Source organism: Pithys albifrons, chromosome 6, assembly GCF_047495875.1.
Source record: "Pithys albifrons albifrons isolate INPA30051 chromosome 6, PitAlb_v1, whole genome shotgun sequence".
NCBI lineage: Eukaryota > Metazoa > Chordata > Aves > Passeriformes > Thamnophilidae > Pithys > Pithys albifrons.
In genome coordinates, this window is record NC_092463.1 from 50,696,249 (window position 1) to 50,722,710 (window position 26,462).

A 26,462-nucleotide genomic window follows, 5' to 3' on the forward strand; every position below is an offset into this window, starting at 1 on the left:
AGTCCTGGGATGGTTATACAGAGGGGATCTGGGATTCCCAGGCTATGAGGTGCCAGGGCAGGGCGTCCAAGAGTGGTGAAGACACTGTTGTGCCAAAGAGGTGATGGGGAGTCCTGTGGATGAACACTAAGGGCAGGAACTTGCTCAGGAAGGGTGGTACAAGGAAGTGGGGGATGTCGGCTGCTCCTGCTGCGTGAAGTAGTTCTAATAAAGTGATGGTTTGTCATGATGTGTCTGTGAGTGAACTGGGGTTGGAAGGGGATGGAGTAGGAGGCTGTGTGGATGGTGACACTGGGGAACAAAACCGTGTCCAGGTTTATGAGTGTGTGCAGTGGGGTGGGGGGTGAAGGCTGCCTTTCAAAGGTTCAGATTTGACTTGTGGTTTGTGAGAGTTGTGGGTGAAATAATAAAGCAACAGGATCTTAGCACGCAGGGAGGACAGGTCTAGAGTCCAGGACAGCTTTTTCCTTGGGTTATGTTGACACCTGAACACTGCAGTAGTTTGGCTTTTTCATGATGATGGGTGTGTGGACTTTTATTGGGGGAGGAAGACCAGGGGACTGCCAGGTTTTGGAGGGGATGGTACTGTTCATTGTGGGGGAAATATAGTAGCTGAGGGCATGTGGGTTGGGAAACTGCCAGCAAGGAGCCCCAGCCTCAGCTGCATTCCTGAAGGCCCCTTTCACATCACTGTGGTGGCACTCTGCCATCAGGCTGTGATCCTAAAGGTGCCTGGAGAGCAGAACAAAGGCGAACTGGCACCATGTGGGCTGGAGGGAAGCATAGGGAGCTCCCTGGGTAAGTGCACCGGGGTGCCCACAGGGCCCACTGCCCAGGGCTGGGCACAGGAAGGTGCTGGGCTCTGATATGTGGCCTCTGGCAGGCACAGTGCCCTTGACCAAACTCCTCCTTCAGCCAAGTCAGCCATACTAACAACCTTTGGGTCTGGCCCCTTCCAGCCCAAAGGAGCCCTGATATGGTACCCTCCATTTAGGATGGTAACAAATTCCCTTGCTCTCAGTGTTAGGGATAAGGGCAGGCCATCTTTTGGGAAGATGTGTTCAGAGAGCTGAGGGAAAATGCAGTTTCCTGAAAAAGATGTGGAAGATCGGGTTAGGTAATTTAGTGGTTCCCCAGGCTTTGGAGCTCTGCTACAGGAGCACACCTGTCCCTGGCTAAGAGGGTTTATGTGGGCTCAGTGTTAGATCCCTGTGATGTCTGATCGCTATTCAAACCAAAGGTACTGTGTTCTGTTTGGATCAAGCTCCATCTCTTGCTGCAGGGCAAGGGAGAGCATGGAAGCAAGTTCAGAATGTCATGGCTCACATTCCGAAACTGTCTTGCAATACAAAGGCTCCAAAGCTGCAGAGATGCTTCAGTAGGCTCTTCCCTTAAGACAGGGAAATGGGATGGATAATGGAAAATTGTGTCTTAAGCTTTCTTGTCACCTTCCCAGCTCACACAAGTGACTTTCTGGATAAAGCAGCTGTTTGATAGGAGTTTTGGCAAGGGCAAAGAAAGCTTTCTAGCTAATAATATCTCATGATAGAAGTTGTAAGGATGTAGTTACAGTGTAGTTACCGGAAAACAGCTGTAGCTGTAAAAAAAAAAAAAGGCATCTTAAATAAGGGGATGCTGAGAAAAGTCAGCCATCTGGGGAAGGACAACAGGGCCTTGGCCAGAGGTTTATCACATTAAGAAGCTGCAGATCATAGGTGAGAGAGCTACTCTGTAAGCATGTAAGAAACTACTTGCAGGAGTGGCTGTAGTGAAAGACTGCTGCCTCCTATCCTTGACCGGGGCAGAGCTCTTGAGAGATAACTAGGCCAGGCTTTTTTGTGGGGCATCTAAGTATCTTCACCTGCTGAAATTCACAGGCTACAAATAAGCAGGCCCAAGATCTGCTTTAACTTATCCTTTCTCCATTACTTGTGAACCTTGGGTTAAAATGACTGACAAAGCTCCTGTACAGCTCTCCTGAACCAACCAAATTCTCAATGCTTAAAAATGAAACAACTGACAGTAGTTGTAACATAACCCTTTTGTTCCTGAGCTCTTCTATCATCATGAAGGGACAGCTGAGCTAGTTACTCACCATTTTCTCAATTTAGATCTGAATGGTGCCTGTTTGGGATTTAATTCAACATCAAAAAACACAGCCTAAGCATTAGAGAAGACTTCACTTTAGAATTCAGTAGGGTTTATTCTACAAATCTTAGATCAATGCCAATGATACAAGTCTTATGAATTCTCATTAAAAATACAAGTCAGTATAAAGATTCCAATAGTAATAAAATGCACGATGACTCAGTTTCAAAACTCAAGGAATGAATCTGTGTTTTGGACCATGCTACACAAAAGGGGAACACAATGTAGACAGAATATTCAGTTTACCTCCCTTTCCTTGAGGAGGGGCCTGTGCCTTATTGCCACAATACCTGAAAAGCAGTATGAAGTGCATAGCAGCCTTGCCTGTACAGTCTTTAGGCAAAACTGTTGAATTTAGTATCATAGTCCTCTTTCCCCCTAGTTCTGTTAATTAAGGTACATTTTGATAGCCTGATATCACTATAATAACTTAAAGCTATTGCAACACCATCCATGAAATGGTGATAAACAGCAGTCCTTTGGACTGTAAAATGTTCTTGTGATGCACTGAAACTTTTCCACTGTGCTAGCCATTTTGCCCAGCCTCTCCAGGAACACTAGATACTGATTCCGATTAAAGGTGAATTAGTTCTGTGTTCAAAACTCTTCTATGTGAAGTCTCAGTGCAGTCTAATACTTAAATGCATTGTTCATAGCTTCAGGCACAGTTAGAATTGAAATCAGACATGTTTTCTTGACCCTAGACCTCTGATATGATGAAAAGTGTGTTAGCTTTCACAAGAGTTGGAAGTTGGCCACAGAATCCTAGACCAAATGCTGTGAGTCAGGGAAGAACAAACTACCCTTTCTTTCTGGAGCTGCCTGCACGTAAAAGAGGATTTGGCTTAATAAAGCCGTACCCTAAGCCTAAATTTTAGAGAAACAGTTTAGTTATCACAAGAGGTAACTCTTGAGAAGATGTGCACCTCATCCCCAAAATGCCGTACATATATCTGTTTATTCCTAGTGACATTTTCACCCTGTCAAAAATGAGGGGCATCTTGTGTTGAGCCCAGTCATTTCTTGTAGCAGAACCACATCAACACCACAGAGCAAGGATCATGCATCAATCTGGAAAGGCAGATGGGGAACTGGGCTGAACAATACGCACACCTTTCCTAACAGAACTTTGGTGCAGACAATGGCATTTAACTGAAATTCAACTTTACCAAAATATTATAGCATAATACAAAAATCTGAAAGAAAAAAAAAATAAAAAGAAGCTGCTGACTTCCACGCACCAGTGAAAGAAAAAACCCTTTTGCATAAATGGAGCAGCAGCACAGAACAAGCACCGACTTGGCTTCACCAATGCATCTTTTCTTCTGTAGGAATTTGCAAGAATTATCCACCCAACATCATACTACCATGTTTCAGCACCATACCAAAACACAGTATTAAGCCATCATGCAGGCTAATGGAAATTTCTTCTGCTGTACTGAACACTGCTGTGCTTGCTTTGAATACATATTGTCACTGATTTGTCTTTGTAGTAGATGTATTTTTAACAGTCATGTTTAGTCTTCAGTAAAACAGTTCAGGAGCCCATACTGGGCTTATTATAGTCAAGATGACAAAAAAATACAAGGATGGCATTAAACTGCATATATTCTAAAAAGGGGATTACTTTGCATTTAAGTCACATTTAATGCAAGACAAGTTAGTCTGAAACTGTGAACTGATTCTATTTGCAGTATGGCACAGATTCCCAATATCTATGGACATTGTGATAACACATTTTTCTCTTAGCAATGATTATCAATTCGCCAAAAACAGTGTAATAGTCAAAAGGGAAGAATGCAGGAAAACAGATTCAGGAGAAGAAATAAAAGTTGCCTACGAATTGAAAATAAATTACATCTTTTGTAAAAAACTTTATTTAACTTCATTTTTAAAAATGCATTCTCTCCTCAGAACAAATGCCACCATAAACAAAAAAGGACTGCAGTAGCACACATTTGCACTCAAAGGAAAACATGCAAAACTGATGGCTGAAAATATTCTGCATAAAAATCCAAGACTTCAGGCAAGTTTGCCCCCTTGTACCTTTAGGGACCCCAGATCATGAACAGCTTTCAGTGCAATGCCTCTTGCTTCCAGTTGGTGGGGAAACATATGGCAGGAGCTTGTCTTCTGACAGCTACACTCTCCCAGATGAAGCAAAAACAGTCTAGCTATGTTTTAAAATATCGTTGTTAAACTGTTGCAGAAAGTACAAACAGAATTCAATAAAATGTCAGAATCCAGTGACGAAAAACTTTTCAGATCTACCCTGTGCCATACACTTCTTAAAAAAAAATTAGACAGAAAAACAAATTTTATTAATACACCCTCTTTAAATTTTTTATTTCTGAATGCAGCTCTTTATGCAAATCAAAAGCAGTTCCTGAGTAACTGCAGTAAACAGTGTCTTTTAAATATTTTTGCGCCTCAGCTCTTCTGTTTTGGTTCTTCCTTGTTTTTTTCCCTAGTTTTCAAGTTTTTTCTTTCAGTTCTTTTTCAAAAATGTGCAAGTTCACTTAGCATCGTTTCCAGAAGTCCACAGCTTGCAGGTCTTGCTGCAAGAACTCTAAGGTCTGCACATACCTAGGCTGTACTCCTACCCTATTGCAGGCTTTGCTCTCAGACCTGTACAGCGTGCGCCTTCACGTCTTCTTCAGCATGCGCCGGGACTGCCACGTGTGGAACTTGTTGTAGGCCGTCTGCAGCATCTCTTCTATATGACCCACCAACTGAAACATTAAGAGGAAGAAAAATTGTCCCAGGTACTGGAAAAACAGATCCCCTCTCCTCCCTTTGATAATCAATTGGATTCTTCCTTTCATTCACCGTGAATAATGTCACTAAAATCAGAGGTACAACAGAGGAGACGTTAAGGCTCTATTACAACATAACCATAGAGAAAGCAGTGCAGAGAGTTGCTAAGGTGAGATGGTCACAGGGAAGTGACACTTGAGTGTGCTGTCTGTTCCCTTATTTAGTCTGCAACCAGTTCACGTTTGACATGGTGGCAGACAGTCTGAAGTTGCTCAAGTCCTACTTCATGGTGGAAGTGAAAAATGAAACATGACTTCCTCTTTCTGTTGTCTCAATTGGGTAATTTCATATTACAGTCCTTGACAGTTGCTGGCATCACTCAGCAAGTTAGACAGGGAGAGACAACACGCTTAACTGTGTACCCGATTTCCCTCTGCCCATTTCCTACTTAAAAAACTTAAAATGCCCTAGCCCTAGAATAACAAGTAAAAAATTTACCACCCTCTGATAGTAAAGACTGAAATTATCAATATGCACCCACATAATTAAACAGTACTTTTGCCTTACATTTGTGCTTAAATACTGTCTCCGAATCTTTTCTTGGAATGGGCAGAGCTTTGTAACCTGAAATCTTTCCAAGTTGCTCCTCATTTTCACAACCTAAGAAAGACAGAAACCAGTATTATAATCTATCATTAGTATAACAACACATAAGTTTCATTTCCTTGAACAAACTGTTTTCCAACAAAACACCTTGTAACTAATTTGCGGAGCTAATTCAAGTATGAGCAGTTTAAGAAAGGAAAGTTATTCAAGTATCAGCCTCTAACAGTTCGCAAGTGGGTATTTATTTTTGAGGCAGGTGCAGTATGACCCAAGTGCAGTGTGCCACTCTGATCCTTATTTCTTCATCAGTAAACACTAAAAACAGCTATTCATAAGGACATCCTTTTCTGCTTCAAGTGAAGACTGTACCATGGATTTTCAGGCCATGTTTTGCAGCAGACATACAAACATAAGTGAATGCAAATTTTTATCTTTGTTTTCTATGTGAGGTCAAAAGAGAGAATAGCAACAGAAAAATACAGACATATATGCCTGGCAGTAGACAGGCATCTCTTCTTACCAGCACCTCAATTCTGAAAAGCAGTGTGTGTTCTGAAGGTATGACAGTGATTTTTAAAGTGGGCAGAAGAATAAGGAAAACTTGCTTGTAACTGTCACTGCAGAGGTTATTTCTTGAGTTGGGGAAGGGGGCTTTAGTTTCTGTGTTTTAAACTGGAATGAGAACCCTGCAGTAACTGCAACAGAGCTGAGCAGCCTGTTGACACTGGCTTACAGCAACTGCTCCCAAAGGGAGCTAACAGGGAGGCAGGAACAAGGATGATTTTAACTAATAGCACCAGCAGAACTGTTGAAAAACTTCGTGTTTTATGTTGTTGTGTGATCTTCAGTTCTAGGGATGAGTAAGTGCTGTACTGATTCAAGGCACGTATATTAGTTCTATACTTCAATAATGACACTCATTCTAAACCCTGATCTGGATGCATCATACCCAGGGCCACACTACGAATCTCTGCCTTACCTTTTCTTCTAGGAATGGCGTGTTGACAGGGAAGCAAGACCAGAAGTGTCGTAGCAGTTCCCCTACTGCCACATACAAGTGTTTTAGTTCAGACTGAATGTCATTTGGCACCATCTCTGCAACAGGAAAAAGGTTTTGTCACATCACTAAAACTATTATATGAAAAATGAGAATTAGGCTAATCAAAGAGGTCAGCAAGATACATTCCCACTAGAATCACAGAAAGGTTGGCTGGGAGCAGCTCTTACATCAGGACTACTTGCAGTTATTAGATCAGGTTCAGGGACTATTTACAGCTCTATACTTGGAAGCTTGTATATAAACACAGGCAGATCCTTGCCAGGCAAAGAATGGACACCTAACTTAATCCCGGATTAGTAGTAGTATATTGTATTGTTCTAAGAGCATGGCAGTACTTCTGGGACCAGTACCTTGTGCTCACAGCACAGTGCGAAGTACCATGTGGCAGATACCACAAATTTTCCTCTCTGTCTTACATTGGCAATGAGAATAAGGTCACAGCACGTGAAAGATGAAAAATCCAGACAGGAAAAGGAACTGTACTCTTAAAGAATAAGGGGCAACAGGGTTCATAAAAATGCAAACAAAAAGGACAAGCAGTCACTGAAGATGAGGAGCACAGTGAACAGAACAGTGAATTGCAAACTCCAGGATGACTTAAAATGAGGTGGTGGTCAGGCTCAAAGTGAAGTGTAGCAGCCAGAATGTCAACTGGAATGGGCAAGAAAGCCTCACCACTGCTTGCTGAGTCCTTTTCTTTCAGTACCATGAAGAACTCAATACTTGCTTTTTCAGCTGTCTGATTGCGTTTCTGTTGCTCTTCAGACCACAAGACAAACTGGAAAACTATTATAAATCCTGAGACCAGGGATTCATCTGATGTTAGACTACAGAGACAGGAACTCAAACTGGCAGGAATGTGACCTCAGGAAAAGGCATGGTTGAATGGAGGTGTGAGAAGGGGCGATTGACTGATTTGCCCTTGCAGTATGCAAGTTGCCTTTTTTCACAGCAAGCTGTGGATCTTAAATGCAGGTTGCAAAAAAAATAGTTTCAGACAATTATCTAGACCTTGCTTCCTTAGAGCTTTCAGAGTATGCCTGTGTTTTCTATAATCCTGAAACAAAAATCAGAAAAGAAATGCTGAACAAATAAAACCCAGTGTCTGTAAGAGGACTTAGTATCTATGAAGGGAATCCTTTATTACTTGCTCTGTAAAGTTTTCTTCTCATTCACTTGCCTCAGCACCGGTGTAGCCAGCACCACCCTCATGGTGTGGCTGGGTTGTTGCTTTTCTTTTGGTGCTGTAACCCACTACTACTCCAGCTACACATTTCCATAATTTCCTTTATCACTGTAACATATTCTAAGGGAGAGATGAAACAGCAACGCAGCTACTGCTGTGCAATGCAGTAAGATACTGTACATTATTAGACATCCTAAATCCTTACGGTTTATGGCTTGCTGTGTTCCACCCTGCATAAGTGCTCCTCCAGGTGACAGGACTGCAATAGTGCTGGCAGCATCACCACTTGAAAGAACCTGGAGGGAGCGGGAAGAAATATTTCAGTTCACATTTTCCAACAAAATCTTTTTAGAATAGGTTTTATGTGTACCCAAATGGCCAAAATTGGTTGCACAGATACACTTGAAGTCCAGGTGAAGAGTCTATTCTTCTCCAGAATCAGTCACAGTGCCTTTATGTGCTAGAGCTCGTTTGCAGTGAAAATTCCCCAGTTAGTTACAGAAAAAACCCAAACTTTTCTTTGCCTAGCACTTGAAGCAGCTGTGCAGCTACTTTGAGATAAGACAGAGAACTGCTACACAGAAGTGTGATACATCAGCAGTTGTGGCTGCTTTACTAATGGAGGAAGTTCAGATCCTGGCTGGGAAGATTGGCCACAGGGCTGTGCTGCCCTCCAGGTGCCAGGACAGAGTTTCTGTGCAACCCATGGTGAGATCAACAGCCTACCAAGGGCATTTAGGAGCAAAAGACCGGCCGGTACAGTTAGAAACCTGCTTAGTAAATCTTCCAAGACCATCTCACCCTAAACTTCAGAAGGCGGTTCAGTATACTGGCCTGTGCACGACTCTCCTGCTTTACTACCTCATACCTCTGCCACTTCCTTAAAAGAAAGCAGGAACAGTAGAATACAAGCATAAGCAATGACTCCGTTTCCTATTCTGTAGATCTTAAACACAGTAGCTCAAGTGGTATCACCTAAAGCTGTAAACTGAATCAGGTAACATAAAACTACTGGAGATTATTTAAGTCTACCCTGAAAAATTAAAATTGCAGTAAACATGAGACACAAAGCTATACAGAAAGCAAGATGCTAATGTCAAAGGGAATTTTTTTAGTATTATTCCATACCTGAGTTAGTTTAGGTACATATGCTTCCATTTCTTGTCTAATACTATTAAAAGAATTAATTATATCCTGACTGGTTGCATATTGCTGTGATTGAATTGGAGTTGGACCATGATAATACCTGTGTGGTGAGAAAAGGAAAAAGTGTTATGAAGAGTGTTTGTAAAGCAAGAGGCCAAACTCAGTGGACAGTTCTTCTAATGTTTCTGCTTTTAGATGCTTTGTAACTGTTGACACTAGTACTTAAACCTTATTTATTTACACAGAACAATACATTGCCACATAGAAAGACACTGACTTAGGGATGGTATTGCAGCAAAGCAAGAGCTTCCATTGTTAAATTTGTGATCATCCTGCTAATGAAAATCCACCCGCGCTACCTAATTCTGGGAATATCATTAGAGCAATTCACGTAATTTTTGACTAAAACTGAGCTAAATGAAGTTAGGTGCACATTTGGAACTGTTCACTTTTCTGTAGTATTACTCCTTTTCTGAAGAAGTTATCTCTATGGTTCTCAGACTCAAAAGTCTAGAAAACAAGAGGACTACTACTGGAAAAATCCTGGCCTAGTGAGCAATCCAAACTACCCCAATTGCACTTTTTTGCCTGGGAATGGATTTTCTTTGGAATCGTATATATTTTCACACGTAACACATACATTTTTGCACTGAAAGCGGCAACAAAGTGCTGAACTGTAAATGGAGGTCTGTTAGACTTTCACTGAAATTACATGTCAAAGCCACCTGGGGAGGCTTATAGAGACTCAACACTCTGAAAAGCAAGATGTAATTTAGCCAGGGGTTGGACTACATGATCTCAAGAGGTCCCTTCCAACTGCTCCGTGAAAAGAAAATATAGATTTGAAAGGGAACTACTTGGAAACTGGTTTATGCAAGAGCTTACATTAGGTTTCTAAACTCAGCCTAAAAATGCGTGAGTGTGGTACAGCAGAGACTAAATCAGCTGGTTCTGTGCAGGCTGTGATGACAGACCAGCTAGACTGACTATGCTGAAATAACTGTACATATTTTAACTCACCTATCAGACTTCTTTAAGTTTAGTGCAATAGTTTTAACGCCATTATTCTTTGATAAATCTTCATATTCAATGGCTTCCTGCAGTTTCATCTAAAACAAGCCAAATAATTATACACATTACTAATAGAGACAGAATTCCATACATCTAGTGCTTTCTTCTAGTCCACCGAGTTTGAGCAGAAGGGTTACTAAAAACCTTAAAGAAAACCAAAGTGTGGAATGAATCCTGTCTACTCTCCAGAGGGAACCCAATATTATTTAGATCGTGCCATTTGGATATCTTGGCACTGCTGATTCTCTGCAGATTGTGGCCAAAACTTGTCAGTTCCTGTCACTTCCAAAAAGTGTTCTGCTATACAGGTAATTCATGGTATTTAAGCCCACTGAACTCCAAATTAGCAGAAATTGTAATGATTTACAAGAGCGTAAGACTAGAACCACAGTAATTGTCTGAGCTACCCGGTGATGGCAGGATGGAGCATTAATGGTGAGAGGTAACAGCACAGTGATACCTGATTTTGTAGAATGAGTAAACTATTTTTGAAGTCTCCTACTCTCTCGCTACTTTTTCACTTCCCTTTTCATCACATCTATTCTAGTCCTGGTGGCTCATTTTGTGCCCAGTAAAAACTGCAGCTTTTGGGGAAAGTCAAAGCTGTTGACTACCCCAACATTTAACAACACATGTATTCTACATTTTCTCACAACACAGCAAAGTTTTGAGTCCCTCTGGCATTTTCTGTTTAGGCTGTCAACTCCAGGAAGTTTTGTAGCAATTACAGTACTCCCTTCCACTGTGTGAGCTGCTATGGTTAGTGTAAGTCAGGCTGTTGCCTTCCATTTCATTACACCAGGCATCACTGCTCTTTCCGTTCCACCTCACTTCAGCTTCTGACTTTTGGATGAAGGCTGCCACGTGCCAGTTTAATCATCCCCTCTATAAAAAACATGTTTCATAGGTTAATATTGGTACTTGAACACCAATATCCCTTTCTGATGGATGTTCTCTAGAAGTTTTCAGGCATTTGGAAAAACAAGGGAGCAGGCCAAAAATAGAACTGCAGCAAATGGAAATAACCAGATTTCTGGGTCCAATCAGAAGCATGTTGGAATTTTTTACTTTCATTGTGCACTACTGAAAAGATAAACGGAGCAATACTTTAAGGTGTAATTTATTTATTTTTACTAACAGAGGTACAAGGCTTCTTACAGGCTGTCAGGTTCTTACTCTACATGCTTCTAAACAAGGCTAAAGAAGTTAATCTTTTGAGACACAGAGCCTCCAGTTTCATTCAATTAGAATGACATCAACTAACTTTATACCTTTTTCAGTGGTGGCTGAAAGAAATCTGAATCCCTGGAGTTTCCATCCGTACTGCTGGTCTCACTGTAATGGTCATTTTGTGCTTCTCTTAAAATAGAGAAACAGCATTAAGAAGAATTCACCTCACAGGAAACTTAAGATACAAGCTAAAGACAAAGTAAATACATGTTTCAAAAACTTTATATACCTGTTCACATATTGTATGTCAACTTTTTGCCCCCTTATATGTTCATTTCTAGCAGTTGATGTAGGCAGAAGGATCCAACTCCTCAAATTAACCCTATTTGTCACAGGGGAAATTCAACAGCAGGGGAAGATGCTTGTCCCTCTCCTCAGAAACAGCAGCATCATGCCAGTTAGTGCATGTGGGACACAGCAAAATCATGGCTAAATCAGAAACACTTTGCATACGCACTTATGCAACCAGGTATTAGCAGAGCTCTGGGAGTCCTGAGATACTACTGTGTTCCAGAAGGAGAGCCATTCTTTTGTCCCTTTCTGGAACTGAGAAACAGAAACACACATTGCCCAGAAGAGATTGTTTAAGGTCCAGTGTTCCACTTGTGCAAGATAAAAAAACAACATGAGGGAGCCCTGCTACCAGACTGAAGTATTTAACTAAGAGCTCTCACAATTAAGGTCTGTAGGATTCGGGTAGAGAAGTAATGCCTTGCTGGTTGTCCATAAACCAGCTGCAGAACAGACCACATCAAACCCATCTCATGCCTCTGTTAAGAAGTTTAATTTGTTAAGTTCACTGTAAATATATGTAACCACCTGACACGTTTTTGGTCAGGGGCAGGGTACTGCACCAGAGGAACCTTTAATCTGATCCCACCTGTCTCACACTGTTCTTCTGCTTCCTCATTTACTTACATCCCCTGCACCCTAATACAGGAAGACCCAGCAGACCCGCTCCTGACAGGCAATAGGAACTTCCTGCACCAGCCCTCACCTCCACACAGCAAACAGAACACTACTTGTGCAGCCTTCACCAGGACTAGCGATTTAAGGGGGAAACATTCTTTCCTTTTTAATCTGCTTTATATGACAGTTCAGCTAAAAATAGAATTTGTAATTTCAAACAGCTCTGAAAAACTTCTGTAAAGTAAAATGGAACCTAAAGGTATTTTTGTTTCTAGAGCAAAATAATTAATTGATAAAAATTAAAATAAAATAAAATAAAAATAATAGAAGCCATAATTTTGTTTAGAAAATTCCTTAAAATTTGCTACAAAAAAAATCTTTTACACAACACTGAAACTTACTGTTTCCTGAGGCCAGCTGCAAGGACCATGGCACTATGATGATTAAAGCGTTTTATGATGGCAGCATTGCTACTTTCTCTAGCAGACTTTGAGGCATTTGATGTAGAGGCCACAGAAGCAACACCATAGCCCTACAAAGGAAACAACATTAATTACCTCCTGCCCCCAGTGCAGACGGACAATTCTGTCTTCCCTTGAGGCAGGACATCTGCATGCCACTCCTCTGCACTCCCCTCAGTGATACTGCATCACCATCTGAAGCATCATTTCCCTACCTTTGCCCCACCATCACTTTACGTACTTTGAAAAGTCTCCAGGGACCATTTTGTTCTGCTAATGCCTGGCAACTCAGAGGTGTCAGAAAGAAAAGTCTTGAACAGGTAATTTTTTAAGACCATGATTTGTTATAAGTAAAAACAGAACTAGCTTAAAAAAAGTAAGGATCACCCATACAAAACACAGGCACTGATGGCAAGAAAGAGCTAGCAATTGTTTTACTGACCTATTTTCAACATCTAGTGGGACACCAGCAGCCCACAGGCTAAATGACACCTGTCAGGAGGATGTGATACCACTAGAATTCAAAAAAGCTCAAGCCTTAATGTTGGCAGAGTTCCCCAGTTACCAGGTGGCTGAAGGCAACTTGCTTCACCCCATGGGTAGTTTCAGGCTCACAGTTAACCTGCCTCAAAAGCAAACTAGGGCAGTTTGCAGAGCACTTCAAACACACCTATCCTGAACTCACGGTTTCAGAGTGTTAGCTTTGAACAACTCTCACAAAAAAAAAGTGAGAAAGAAAAAAAACAACTAAAAAACTTAGAAATGCAGCAATGTTATTAATTACAACTCAATAGTTTCAGTTAAATCAACTGCAGAAGAGTGGATCTTTAAGTTATCTCACATTGTGGTACACCACTGAAATCAATTGTTTTAACTTGTACTTGGAGGCAGGTAATAGTTCAAGTTACTCATATTTTTAGAAAAAAACAATATTTAAAGCTAAACAAAGAAAACTGTATAAAGTGTCCTTAACATTAGGCCAAATAAAATAGCAATGTTCAAAGTGGCAACAAATCAAAAGACTTCTCCCTGTTTTGTGCGACTCTTCTGTACATTGCCACAGCTTCTAAAACATAGGAAAAAAACAAAGGGCAGACTTTAGACAAAAAAGCCAAGTGGAAGAATAATTCTGCATTTACAGCCTGCAGACCAAGGCAGAGGTGAGGCATACGCGCCCATGGGCACAGCGTACACTTCTTTACAAACAGAACAGCAGAGATGTTGACTACCCAACCATTGCAACTGCCTAATAGATGATTTGACTTAGAACTAGCATTTGGAGTTATTTTAAAAGAAGGACCCACCTACTCCTTAAATGAAACTGAGGAGAGGGTGTGGTTTTCTTTTGGGTTTTTTGTTTATTTCCCCAGCTACTTACTTCATCTAATGATTTATCTTCCAAAGCCGTTAAATCTATCAGAGGATTTTTCACTCCTTGAGATACCATTGCTTTTAACTCTGTGTGAAACAAACAAAAAAAAACGTATCTAAATGAATAAAAATACTTGTGGGATTATCAGATTATACTTAATATTTAAAAGGAGACGACAAAGGTACTGCAAAGGACCAAGAAACACTGTGGCTAAAACTTTAAACCCTTTTCAAGGTTTATGTAAAATAAGGAATAATTGTGAGAAGTTACTGTTAAGAGAGCCTCCTACTAATTAGCCCAGTTTTCACCAACTTCTACACATCACTGAATACTGTTTGATTAAAAAAATAAACTGAGATGCAGTTATAGTAGTGGGAACTGGGAAGCCTCAATTATGTTTATTCTAATTTTGGAACTGTTTGGCTGGCCTGCCTAGGTAGAAAGACCTATGTCTGGTAATAGGTGAGGGGTTTTGCCTTACTAATAGAATGCTTTCATTAGCTAGAATACATATTAAGGAATGGTGTGAAGTGATCCCAACTCTCCACGTTTCTGTATCACCACAAACGGATCTCAAAAGTTCACTAAAAATTTAAGCCAGATAATATTTTAGGATTTCACATTAAAAAGACTGACAGAGAACAGGGATGGCAATTTCTGTGGAAAATCTGGACAAATATGGATCTTGTTTACTAAAACCCCATCTATAAGAAAGGCTTTTGTAAATTATGCACATACAACAAAACAAACCCTATGTACAATTATTCCATAGTAACTGAATGGCACAGCATAATCAGTCTACTAGGATGGCATATTATGGAACCTCCCACTGACTTCACTGTTGCATAATTTGCACTAAAGCTTATTTCTAGTGTTGCCACTTTCCAAAAGCTAATTTGTTTCAAGAAATGCTCTCACTGTGAAAATTCTCAGAATAGCAAAGCTGTAGCTAACTTATAATGACAATCTGTGCCTTTGTTTCCTGGTTCATCAAACAAGATGCTTTTGAACACAAGAAAACTACTGCCCTCTGCTTTGATAGGTTTACTAAACACACCTTTCCAGTGCTGTGCTCTATGACTATGGCAGCCACTGCAGAAACAAACAGCTTACCTTTCTCGTCCAGTTTGGCACATTCTGCAAAGAGGTCTTTTGAGCCTGTATTGAGCCTGTCCCGATGAAAATAATGAGACTGAAAAAATCGTGTCCAGAATTCCCTCTCAGTCATGTTATGTGGAACATTTTCTGCATATTTCATTTTTACTGTGAACAAAACCAAGAATGATTACAAACTCTTCCACAAATCTTAATATAGCATTTTATGTTGAATTTCCTTGCTGGTGTCCTTGCTCTCTGGCCATCCCTGCCTCCATTCATGCCCATTAAATGGAAGGGACTGCAGTAGTTAAGCACGAGCAAACAGGTAGTCCTTCATGCCCTGCACTGCTTGCTGATGCTTTGAAAGGAAATGCAGGTAACAGTGACATGAACACTGCTGAATTGCCCACACACAGCAAGTCTGATTTGCCAGAGTTCTAGTAATTTCCAGAAACATATGAGTATGCTTCTTCCCATCCCTCTAATGAGGCAGGGAAAATCATCCAGAAGACTGACAATATGGGCCCTTACACTTCAGGCTCAGATTAACATTTAGTCTTTCCACAGTAAGACAGTAAAAAAGCCAATTTCTAAATGCACGTGTTTGGTATTGTTCTTACCTGCCGGGTATGTTCGAAATATGGATTCAATAATATCTGAAGTCAAATTGTACCTCAGACCATTGCAGCCATCAGTCTGAGGCCGTACATCAGCCTAAGGAAAAGCACACAGGGAGAAAAGAGTCATGTCTGGATGCCCTCTATAACTGCAAAAACTTGGCATTTGGCAAGCAAGCTCTGCTGCAGATAAAATAATCTTGTTCCTCAAATAATCCATAACGTATTTGATTGTAATAGGTATTTTAGAATGATAAATGAAGGGGCAGGCATTAATTATTATACTTGACACTTAAGGGACTATTCAACAAGCAAATTGCAGTCTTTAGAAAGCAAAGAGCATTCCATCAGTCAAAAGAAGGTGTGCTTAATTTAATATATCTTTGTTTCAAAGTAAAAAGAGGTATGTTTACTGTATATTCCTCATCTTTTATTGTTTACTCAGCAATTCAGCTATTGAATAATCAGTGACAATAATGAAGTGACAGAAAAGGGTTTAAGGGTCTTAAACCTTATTTCCTTACACACTACTAGCATCTTAATGTAACTGATAAATAATATTGCATTTAAAAATGAGGGTTAGCCTCAGTCAGAGCTTTCAACTGAGATCTCAATGATCTCTTTAGGAAGTTCTGGAGCAAGCCAAGCGCTCCATCCAGTTCTCTGTAACAAGAAAAGTACATGGTTGCATGTGCTGCTGCTTTTTCCTCCTGTTCCTGTGCACCTAAAGTCTAGTTTTTGTATCCTCTTCTTCCTAGGGAAACGCTCATTCTGAGCAGAGGCAGGTAGTTACTTTAACCTGGACCAGGACACACAAATATCTGAAGTTTTCTTCTTCAGAAATGCAGAGAACATAAAACCAACCAGTTGTTTTAAGAGAGCTTCAGTTTTGAAGGTTTGGTGGTTTTTAAAATTTTTGGTTGTGATTTTTAAAAAATTATTCTTATTATTATTCATGTTAATCTGTAAGAAAAATGGGAGACAGGAAATTAGAGCCATCAAATTCATTTGGCAACTGATTCAGGTATTTCCAGGAGGGAAAACACAGGTGTTTGTACAGCAGCTGAATTATAAAACAACTTTTACCTCCTCTTTCCCTCCCAAACTCACTGTGTGCATTACAGAGCTGGAAATGGGATTCCAGCTAAAGAGTCGTATCAATGCGATGTGTTGCAGAAGCACAAACATGTCTCTGTGTGAGGAGCCTGAAGTTGTTCCTAGATTATTTTTAAACTGCATTGGGATTACTGAAGCATGGCTTCTACAAATGGGTAAAATAACTGAAAGTTAGGGAAAGAAGAGAGAAAATGAGCTTTCAGATATACAAGTGGTTCTTCAAGTAGCTGAAAGCATGTACTGGTTTAAAAAATTGGGGAGGGAATAAAGCCCTTGTGCAGAAAGGTTCATTTATGCATGTCACTGCTGCTGCAAATACACTTTCTAATTTATTGAGCTAATACACTGTAATCTAGTGACTGTATATTCACCATTACTCCCATTCTACAAACAACATCTGCCCACTGGCAATTTGAAGTTCAAATTGGGCATCTTAAACTGACAAAATTTTGAGGTTGGAGGTTTGTACAAAACTTCTACACTTTTTTCTCCTTTACACTTGCAATAGCCTATTATGTAGAGAGATATGAGGCTGAGGAAACAGGAAAGAACAACACTAAAGTATATGGGAATAAAGTACATGAGCAGAACTCTCACTTTCCCAAATCTGTTTGCTATAAAATCCTTTAAGTTAGAGGTTCAACATACCAGGAATGCTGCAGAGATGCCCACATCCTGCTTACTAGGTGCTGCAGAATTATCCCCTGCATTCAGGCTTAAACGGTTGGCCCAGAATTCTTCAGCACTGATTACTTGGCTCACAACAAGGTCTTTATAGAGCTGAAACAAAACAGGATCTTCTTGCAGCATTCTGGTAAAAGAATGTATTGAATAGAATTTAAACGCTGCAGAATGAACCACTAGTATTTCCATAACTATCAAGAGTTCACAAAAGGAACAGAAACCAACTTCTCTTTCAAAATGCTGTGCATTTCTTAACAAGACTGCGTAAACAACCAACCTCAATAGCAGTTATTTGTCTCAAAAGACTTAAGAAAGGACTGGAAAAATGTTTAAGGAATAGCACTGAATGCTAGAAAATAGTAATGCCTAAGAAAAAGTTAATATGGTATTAAAGTTTTGCCCTAAAATATCCTGATGCTCTTGTGTCTACATATCCAGGACTGGAGTCTCCTGACCTGTAAAACACAATGAATTTTCTTGATCTTCCGTACAATGAATTTTCTTTATCTTTCATAATAGAAGTACAATGGAGGTGAGGGGAAAGGAGATTTCAGCACTGTCCAGTTCTTGGTTTAAGATCTTAAAAGTCAGTACTTACAGATGACTGTTCTAGTGCAAGAGTATAGATTACAAAACATGCATGGGATAAGAAACCTTAAAACACACGTTAAGCCAAGTTTTGTTCACTTACGTTTCTGTGGTGACAGTAGGATCTTCATCACTTAACTATCACACACAGCACAAGTGCTACAGAAACATTCAGTGTCACTACTTCCACCAGGGAGCAATGTTTATAAAAGTTATCATCCCAATATCAAGTATCACCCTTACTACCCAAAATGCAAAGACTGTATATGCACCTGAATCTTCAGTAAACTCACATTTAAGCAGATTTTCATACAGCTGTGTACCTTATTTGAAACTCTCTGGGCTATTTTCAGGGAATCAGCCAATAACCTCACCAATCTTTACTATGTACCTCAGGGTCTTGATCAATTGCAAACCAAAAACCAGGAATCCTATGAATACATAGTACAGGGTCTAGGGAAGAATACAGACAAACTGCAATCTAGACAGAATGAAAGTCTAGCTGTTTTAAGGATGAAGTAGGATGAGGTGGAAGTGAAAGCTCTGTGGCAGGACATCCTTATTTTGTTTTAACCACCAAGGTTTCTCCAGTTGTTCTTGGTACAAATATGGATCAGTGGCAATTCTTACAAATTAGTGCAGCAGAAAGCAGTCTGTTATTCTCATTACTTCATTACATCTTGGAATTTTGGTATGTACCCAACTCCCATGTATCAACAAATGAAGGAAGTGCTGCAGAGGATCTGGATGTACTATACTTCCAGGTGGAAACTTTTTTGCCTTATCTGTTGCAAACTAAGCTTATGAAGCCCCACCACTAGACTTGGACTTCTAATCCTCAAGAGAACACACTTTGGCTGAGTATGAGCAGAGATTCTGACTTTTCAGTAACTAGAAAAGCTCCTGATGCTGCATGGTGTGATACTGTAAAACTCCATTTAAGGACACAAAGATTTGGAGCTAAGACTGCCTGTGTTCTCAGTACTAGTACTGTTAGAAATGAGGCACATAGCATAAAGAAAAAATTATGGGAATAGTACCAGAGCAGGCTGCTCTGCTGCAGACCCTAGTGGCTGCTGCAGTACTGGATCCAGTTGGTCCTGCATGCGTCATGGCTCCAGCACCAGGACTCTGGCCCTTCTGCTGGGCAATCTTTTAAAGATCCAATCTGCCCCATGAGGCAATGCCCCCATGTTTTGAAAGATCTAGCTTTAACTTATGTAAGTTCTAAAGACTATTCTAGCTTTGAAATGGAAGCTTGTAGATACAGGATTCACAGCAGACACTAGAATGAGGTGAAACTCAGGGGAGTTACAGAGAAGGGACCTCCATAGTCACAAGGACTGGTTTAACACAAACAGTTTAAAGGAACGGAAATTCATCTTAAAAGCCCTTTTGGGAAAAGGACTTAGGTCCTGAATGTCTCCTCAATGTCTTCTTATTTTTAGAATAAACATCCTGTATGCCAAATAACAAACTTTGACATCGCCAGTGAGAGACATGAAAATACGTCACAATTCAGTAGTCTATAAAACACCAGAAAAGAAGATTTGAGAGGGAAAAGGTTATAAAGGGAGAAAAAAAAAATCACAAAAGTTCCAGAAAACTTCTGGAAAAGGAAAAAAAAAGTATCTTTCAAGCAGCTGTTCTAACTGATACATACTTATTCAAGAAGACTAAAGACAGCAACTGCCAAAAGGGTGCTCTCATCTCACAGCCATGAGAAAGCAAGCAAGCAAGCAAGCAGACTGGCTGCATATATACCTCAAGAACATGTCACTAAGAACACGAGTGTAGTCTCAACATGTGACAGGTACACAAGTCCAAGGAACTGCCTCTAAATTTGAAGCAGGGAGATTTTCACTAGGGAAACAAATGCTCTATCACTCATGTTGAAATAACAACCACTGTTAAACAGAAATACGAAACAGTTAGCTAACAAAAACCCAACAAACTTTTAGGCTCCTTTACCTGTTCTTCTCCTCGAGTTCTTTATTAGCTTTCCTTTTGAACTTGGGCAACAGTTGTTGAAGAAGATCCTTTACCGCATCTCGCTCTTTCACTGCTGTGCTCTCATTGGAGAAGTGGAAATTGGTTGTGTCCCCTGCATGCAATACCAGCTGAAGCTGAATTTTAGCTTTGCCTTCTGGACTGATTTTCTGGCCTAGATTGCAGAGAGACAAACAGTAAGCTTCCGTCTTCCCTAGAGTATTTGCTAATAAGCAGTTACCCTCATCATCCAATTAAATACCATTACCCTGTGTGTGAAATACCAGCCATGAAAATGGAACAGTCAGTGTTCCCCTTGAATTAGTTTGAACCCTGCACCTTGTTCCCTCTAAAATACAAGACACGGACACCAGAAGCCTGTGGCTCAGTATCCTTCAGCTCCTGCCCAGGAGCCCTGATTCACCTTTGCATTCCCCACAGTTCTCCATTAGAAAAATGCTGCAAATGCAATTTTCATCACCCGGCCATGTTAACCTGGAGTCAATCCAGGCTGCTGCTGAAAGCTGACAACCTCATTCCCCCTTTCCACTTCTTCCTGCAGTCTTTCTTGTATGACTGTTAGTGTTTGTGAAGCAAGCTGAACCAAGGAACAGAAAAGTACCCCCTTTCATTTTTCCACTTGGACCAACTCCCGCAGGACAGCGGTAGGAAAGCAGAGACAGGGTGGGTAGCAGCACACCTGGATCCCAGTTTCCAGTGGCGAGGTAAGCAGAGTCAGCCATTAACCCCAAGATGATCACCAGTGCCTCCAAGGTACTACTACACCCCCATGACTCATAAGAAAAACCTGATTCCTGCTTCCATCCTCATAACCAGAGGGAGCAGCTACTCTTACAGACTGCTGGGCTATCCTGACTTCAGTATAGCACTGCAAAGGGCACTGACCTAACTCAATATTATCCCCTTCTCCAGTGCAAGTAGGAGACAGAAACCAGATGTCAATACTAAATCATCCTCTCTATTACAAATTTACATATACATCTCACCTTTTTATTTTAGATAATAAAAAGAGCATCTTTCATCTGTTAAAAATACTTCAATGCCCATATGTGTATGTATTTAAAACACAAGCTGCTAAAGTGTAAGTTCATAGCTAAATAAAATCTTCACAAAGTTGAATATTTTAGGTGAACAGGGTTTTTTAACTCCTTATTACATTCATATTTAAGAAAATAGAATCTTAGTTCTGATTCATCACACACTTTTGATCATGTTGCAGTACTTCTATGTGACTTTAAACTGCAATAATCACTAAACCATTACCAAGTGACGCACACAACTTACTTTTTTTTCCTTCTTTGGCATTACAGCACATGAAATATGAGCACTAACTGCAGCCAGAAAGGCAGCATGCTATAGACATTTACTGTTTAGTTTTGACTTGCAAGTACTCTGCTATTGCAACAGCAAATGCTTATTCAGAATGTTACCAGCTAGGCCAAACTACAGAAGCTGACACTTCTGAAGCTATGGTCTGCTGGATGAAAATAAAACAGGAGTTCATTTTATAAGGAAATTGAAACAGCTTTAGATGCTGAGTTTAACAGATGACATGCCAGATAGTTTCTGTGTTAAGACTCTGAAAATCCTATACACTTCCTCAGCCCTCCTCCCACTCATCACTCCACAAGCATATGGCACAGATTATTTTTCTGTTCAATTTATCATAGAAGTTTATCAAACATTAATAGTAAATGCAGCATAAGTTAAATATCTGAAGACTGTAGAAGTTCTGCAGTAGCATCCTTAAACTGGTGATACTTCACCACAGTGCTGATCTCTGCTGCTACACAGAGTAGCCTGGTGAAAGCTCCAGCCCCTCGCAACCTTCCTCACTTATCTATACCTAGTGTTATATGGAAAAAGAACTTTGGGTTATATTTAAATATTTGTTGAAATCCTGCTTACTGAAGCTGGAACAGGAGAAGAGTTCACTCACATTTTATGTCTGCATACATATGGCTGACTGTGAAGCGGTCTTTGCCTTCAGGTGCCCATGCTATCCGTTCAGCCATGAGGTACAGAGCTCCATCCTGCTTCTTCTGACGTACCTTCTTTACAATCAGTAACACTTCTTCAGATGATGTTGCCATTGTGGCTGTAAAGAGCTATTAAAAACATACAGTTGAGCTGATTAGTTATAACTATTTTTGCTGTAACTCTTTCACTACTCCTATCTATACTGAAGTATTAACAGCCCACATTTACTTGTTCATGCGTGCAAATTTTGGAAACATTTCAGATAAACACACTCCCCTCTGTCAGTACAATCAGCAGATTTATTTAACCAAAATACACCCAGCTACCTAAATAATTCACCTAATTATATGCTGCTACTGCTTCTGCTCCTATAAAAGATCAGCAAATCTTACATTTAAACAGATAACTAAATTTTCCTGTTTTAGTGTTCCTTTACTGGCTTTTCAAGTTCAGAAGAATACTGAAGTTAAGCAAATTCATAAATTCCAAATAATTTCTGGCATTGGCAGCAATTTGCTTCTACAGTGTCAAGAGCAGATGCTAAGTCATTTCAAAATAGGGAAAGACACAAGGGGTGTGAAAAATCACGGATTTTCAGTTTGTTGTGCTAAAGGTAAGGTAGCCCAGTGACACTGCTGTTCCTGTTGTGGTGGGTTTTGCCCAAGGTTTCACCAATGTTTGTACATTTGGCTAGTTTCCTGTTCCTCTCCCCCAAGGCCTGAGGGACTCATGTTATACACACTACAACAAAATTATAATTTCTCACCAGTCTGACCAACAAACCTTTTAGTATTTGCTGCATTGTTCTCACTATAACGTCGCTCTACAGGTTAACCCTAAAGCCTTAAATTTCTCCAGAGATTAAGGACACTGCAAGCATTACTGCACTCTGTCAACACACTGCTGTACACCTGTCAAAAATGTAAGTTTGCTGAAAATGTTTAGTATGTCCAATTGCTGTGTTTTGTGTATCACAAACTTTATTACTGATATGCAAAATAGTATTTTCCAACACTGATATGCCTATTTCATGTGCTTTAGAATACTTGTAGTATTTGTTGGGGCCCACATCAAACTTGAGATTGTAACCTGCATCAGCTATCACACTACTAGTAGGTATCACAAATGATAATTCGAATCATTTAAATTCACATGCTTCTTTTTTTCTTAAAAAAAAATTGCAGCAGCAAGATAGGATATTTTACTCTTGACAATCTGGACACTAGTGTAAGTCTTACAAGCCCAAGTCCAAATGAGTTAAGTAAAACACTACATGGAAAGACTTCATGGCAAAAGGGCTCTGCACTTAAGCTTCGCTCCTTCATCATTTCAACCATCCAAAGCTTTGGCAAAAAAGTTCAGTGATGCTGAGATAAATGTGGGGTTTCATATCAGCACCACTGCAGAAGGCCCTAGAACACGCTGTGCCACATTCAGAGCAGTGCTCCTTCTCAAAGAAAACTGCATGGCATGATTGCAGGACCATTCTGGAGCATTATCCATTACAGCCTCCCCAGCAGCATTATTCCCTTTCAGTGCTATTCACACAACCATTTTATGTAGTTTCCTATTGCAGGTCTGCAGTCTCTCATTAGCACCTTATCCTTACTGGAAAAAGGCAGCTGGCCACAGATTTTAAGAAACTGGAAACCTCAACATATGCAAGACTAGGGATTTTGACATTTTTCTCCTTTTGTTACTTTGCAGTCCTTTAAGGTCATTATTATCCAATGCAGCGTAGAATGCACAGGAAATCCACAGAATGCAAAGGAATTAAACCTGTACTGAATGGCAAGAAAAAGGAAACCATTTCCAGAGTTAGGCTCATTCTGATGCTTTTCTACCATGCCATTTCACACACCTACAATCAGTCTTTCAACTACAGAAGCAAAGGATCAGCAGCTACCAGCTTCTCCTTTACAGCCATTCTAGAACAGTACCCTGCAGTGTGCAATCTGTGAACACACAATTATCCCACAAGTGGCTCATTCCACCTTCTGGAAGGTGAGCACACTGGCTCACTGCTGTTCTTTCAGTCATTGCTGTGCTTCCTTTTTCCTGCAGTGGCAGTGGGATGATACAACTCACGAGCACAGTAAGCATTACCCAAAATGGAGAAAACCCTAAGCTGTCTTTTGAACAGTACATCAGAAAGAATAAAAATATCCTATTAATAAGCAGGATTTAAGAAGGTTACCGTCTGTCATTAATGAAAACAAAATGGCTTCTTGTTAGAAGAAGTACAGAGAATATTCTAAAATAGAAATCTTGCATGAGGATGGTCTCCTATGGGGAAGGCGACATCCTCGCTAAGCACACACAGTGCAAAACTCATTTTCCTTTTTTTTTTGGACACATAAGGCTTGCTATCCAACAGGGTGAGTGCCATCAATGCTCTACTTGTGCCTGCCCAAATCTCAACCTCTGCATTTAACAGCTGAAGTTTCCAGGAATCAGTACTGCGGATGATGACACTGCTGCTCAGAGGGGCAAGGACTGCAACATGCATGCAGAGAAATGCTGGTATTTTACAGCTTTAGGTGAAAATTTTAATCTGCTGCAGCATTAAAGTTCTTCAGCTACAGATCTGGGAAGACAGACCTTTCTCTGGTTAAAGTATCTTCCAGAACAGGAAGATGAGACAGTTTAAATTCTCCAGCAGCAGAGTTTTTGAACTGATGGTCAATAGTTTTAAAAGCACTCAGATCAATCAGCAGCCCTAACCCCCCAGGTATGACTTGTCATCAAGCCTATTTTGAAAATGTTAATTGCAGCTGCAGTTTACAATTGGCAAGGTCTATCAGGAAGCTTCAGTGTTGGCACAGAGCAAAAAAAGGTTCTGTTTGCTTACCCACCTCCAACCCCACCCCTCTTAGCTCTGTGGGAGCGAACACAGCTTCTGGAAATACAGTCAAATTCCAACAACCATCCTTCCTCTATGACAGTGACTCTTCCTACCCACTGTTTTAAGACTAGGTACCTCATCTCTGTTCCTTACAACACCTGTTCTCAATGCTCTCCATTACCAGCATTTCACTGCAGTCTCTGCCCATGTGGTTTTGTCGAGTTCTGAGCAGAAATAAAGGAAATGTTTACACATTTTAATAATCCTAACTTGGTCAGGGTGGGCACCGGCTGGCAGGCCAGCTGACAGATCTGATGCAGGCCTTGCTGCTGGGCTTCTGCTCCTCTCGTGGAGCAGCAGAATCACGAGGTATCTGTGCCAGTGACCCAGCCAGGCACGGGGATGGATCCAGCCTCGCCTGGGGACACCCCAGGGACCTCCATGTGGGGCGGGGAGCAGCTCAGCAGCACCCGAGGGACAGCAGGGCCCCGTCAGAGGGACCTGGCTCAGCTGGACAGGGACATGCCAGCAATGCCGCCTGTCCCGGTCATGGCGTGGGGGGATCTGTGGTCCTGAACCCACGTGAAGAACCGGGCCGGCCTTCCCCGATCTGCATCCCCATGCACCGGGAGGGATGTCAGTCTGAGGCGAAACGAGCCCCAGGGCACCCGCACGGCCCCAGCGGGACCTGCCTGTCCGCCGGTGCCCCGGCAGCCTGGGGGAGAGGCGCTGCCAGGACAGCTCTTTGTCCGCCCCCGGGGCCGAACAGCGGGGCCAGCCATGGGACTGCGGTGCCGCTGGCGCAGCGCTGCGACCTCCCCGCCGCCACCCCGGCCCCGGGGGACGCACACTGGCGGTACCGCCGTCCGTCTCGTCTCTCCCCTCAAGGCAGCCCCGGCCCCGTCGCACGTTCGCCGGGCAGCGAGGAAGCGCGGGAGGCCAAAGGCCGCCGCGGCCCCGACGCCCCCGGGGACGGACCTGCCGGAGCCGGGGCAGCGCGGCCAGGAAGCGCATCGGGCCCTGGGGCCGGCCCTCCCCGTCCCCCGCGCGGGCGACTCTTACCGTGCGGGCGGTGGCGGGGCTGCTCCGGGCGGGAGCGGCACTACGGGGGTCGGGCCGCGGCCGCCGCCGGGGCCATGGGGCGGGCGGGGCGGGCACGTGACCGGAACGGGCCGCGGGGCGCCGGGGGCGGGGCCTGCGCGCCACGTGACGCGGGAGCGGCGCCGTCACCGCGAGGCCCGGGCGGTCACGTGGTGCGCGTGCCCCTCCCGCCCCCCGCCCCGGTCACGTGGCGGCCGCTCCCCCGCCGCCATGATGGCGGAGGGGGCAGTGACGCGGCGGTAAAGCGGCAACACCGCCATTCCTCTCCCTCCCCGCTGCGCCCGGCCCCGGCCCGGTCCCCGCCGTCACCCGTTCCCGCGGTCCGTGGGCCCCGCTCGTCCCCGTCCATCGGCCCCGTCGGCCCGTTCTGCTCCGCTCCCGGGTCGGCCGCGCCGCCGCCGCGCTGCGGGGGAGGGGCGTCCCCTCGGCCCCGGCCCGCGCCGCGGGAGGGAGGGCGGGGGCGGCACGCGCGTCACG

General features: G+C 42.1%; 1 protein-coding gene across 2 annotated transcripts; it reads right to left on the reverse strand.

Moving 5' to 3' along the window:
• Positions 1–4,007: 4,007 nt before the first annotated feature.
• GTF2H1 (general transcription factor IIH subunit 1) lies at positions 4,008–26,446 on the reverse strand. 2 transcript variants are annotated; one of them, XM_071558857.1, is made up of 15 exons: positions 26,295–26,446; positions 21,999–22,167; positions 20,021–20,213; positions 17,426–17,588; positions 15,665–15,758; positions 15,060–15,209; positions 13,953–14,032; positions 12,515–12,645; positions 11,246–11,333; positions 9,924–10,012; positions 8,886–9,003; positions 7,963–8,053; positions 6,491–6,606; positions 5,473–5,565; positions 4,008–4,880 (listed from the first exon to the last, which is right to left on the reverse strand). In XM_071558857.1, exons 2-15 carry the CDS (start codon positions 22,150–22,152, stop codon positions 4,794–4,796), a joined length of 1,647 nt encoding a protein of 548 aa, XP_071414958.1. In that variant the 5' UTR covers positions 22,153–22,167; positions 26,295–26,446; the 3' UTR covers positions 4,008–4,793. The 2 variants fall into 2 exon arrangements, with proteins under 2 accessions (XP_071414958.1, XP_071414957.1); XM_071558856.1 differs by having other exon boundaries at positions 25,947–26,446.
• Between the last annotated feature and the right edge of the window lie 16 nt (positions 26,447–26,462).

Excerpts from the sequence above, each read along its gene's own strand:
- GTF2H1 (XM_071558857.1), bottom strand. The coding sequence starts at position 22,152 with ATGGCAACATCATCTGAAGAAGTGTTACTGATTGTAAAGAAGGTACGT. Across the intron at positions 11,334-12,514 it reads GCAGCTGGCCTCAGGAAACA|AGAAGCACAAAATGACCATT; the intron begins GTAAGTTTCAGT and ends CTCTATTTTAAG. Across the intron at positions 4,881-5,472 it reads GACAGTATTTAAGCACAAAT|TTGGTGGGTCATATAGAAGA; the intron begins GTAAGGCAAAAG and ends TTAATGTTTCAG.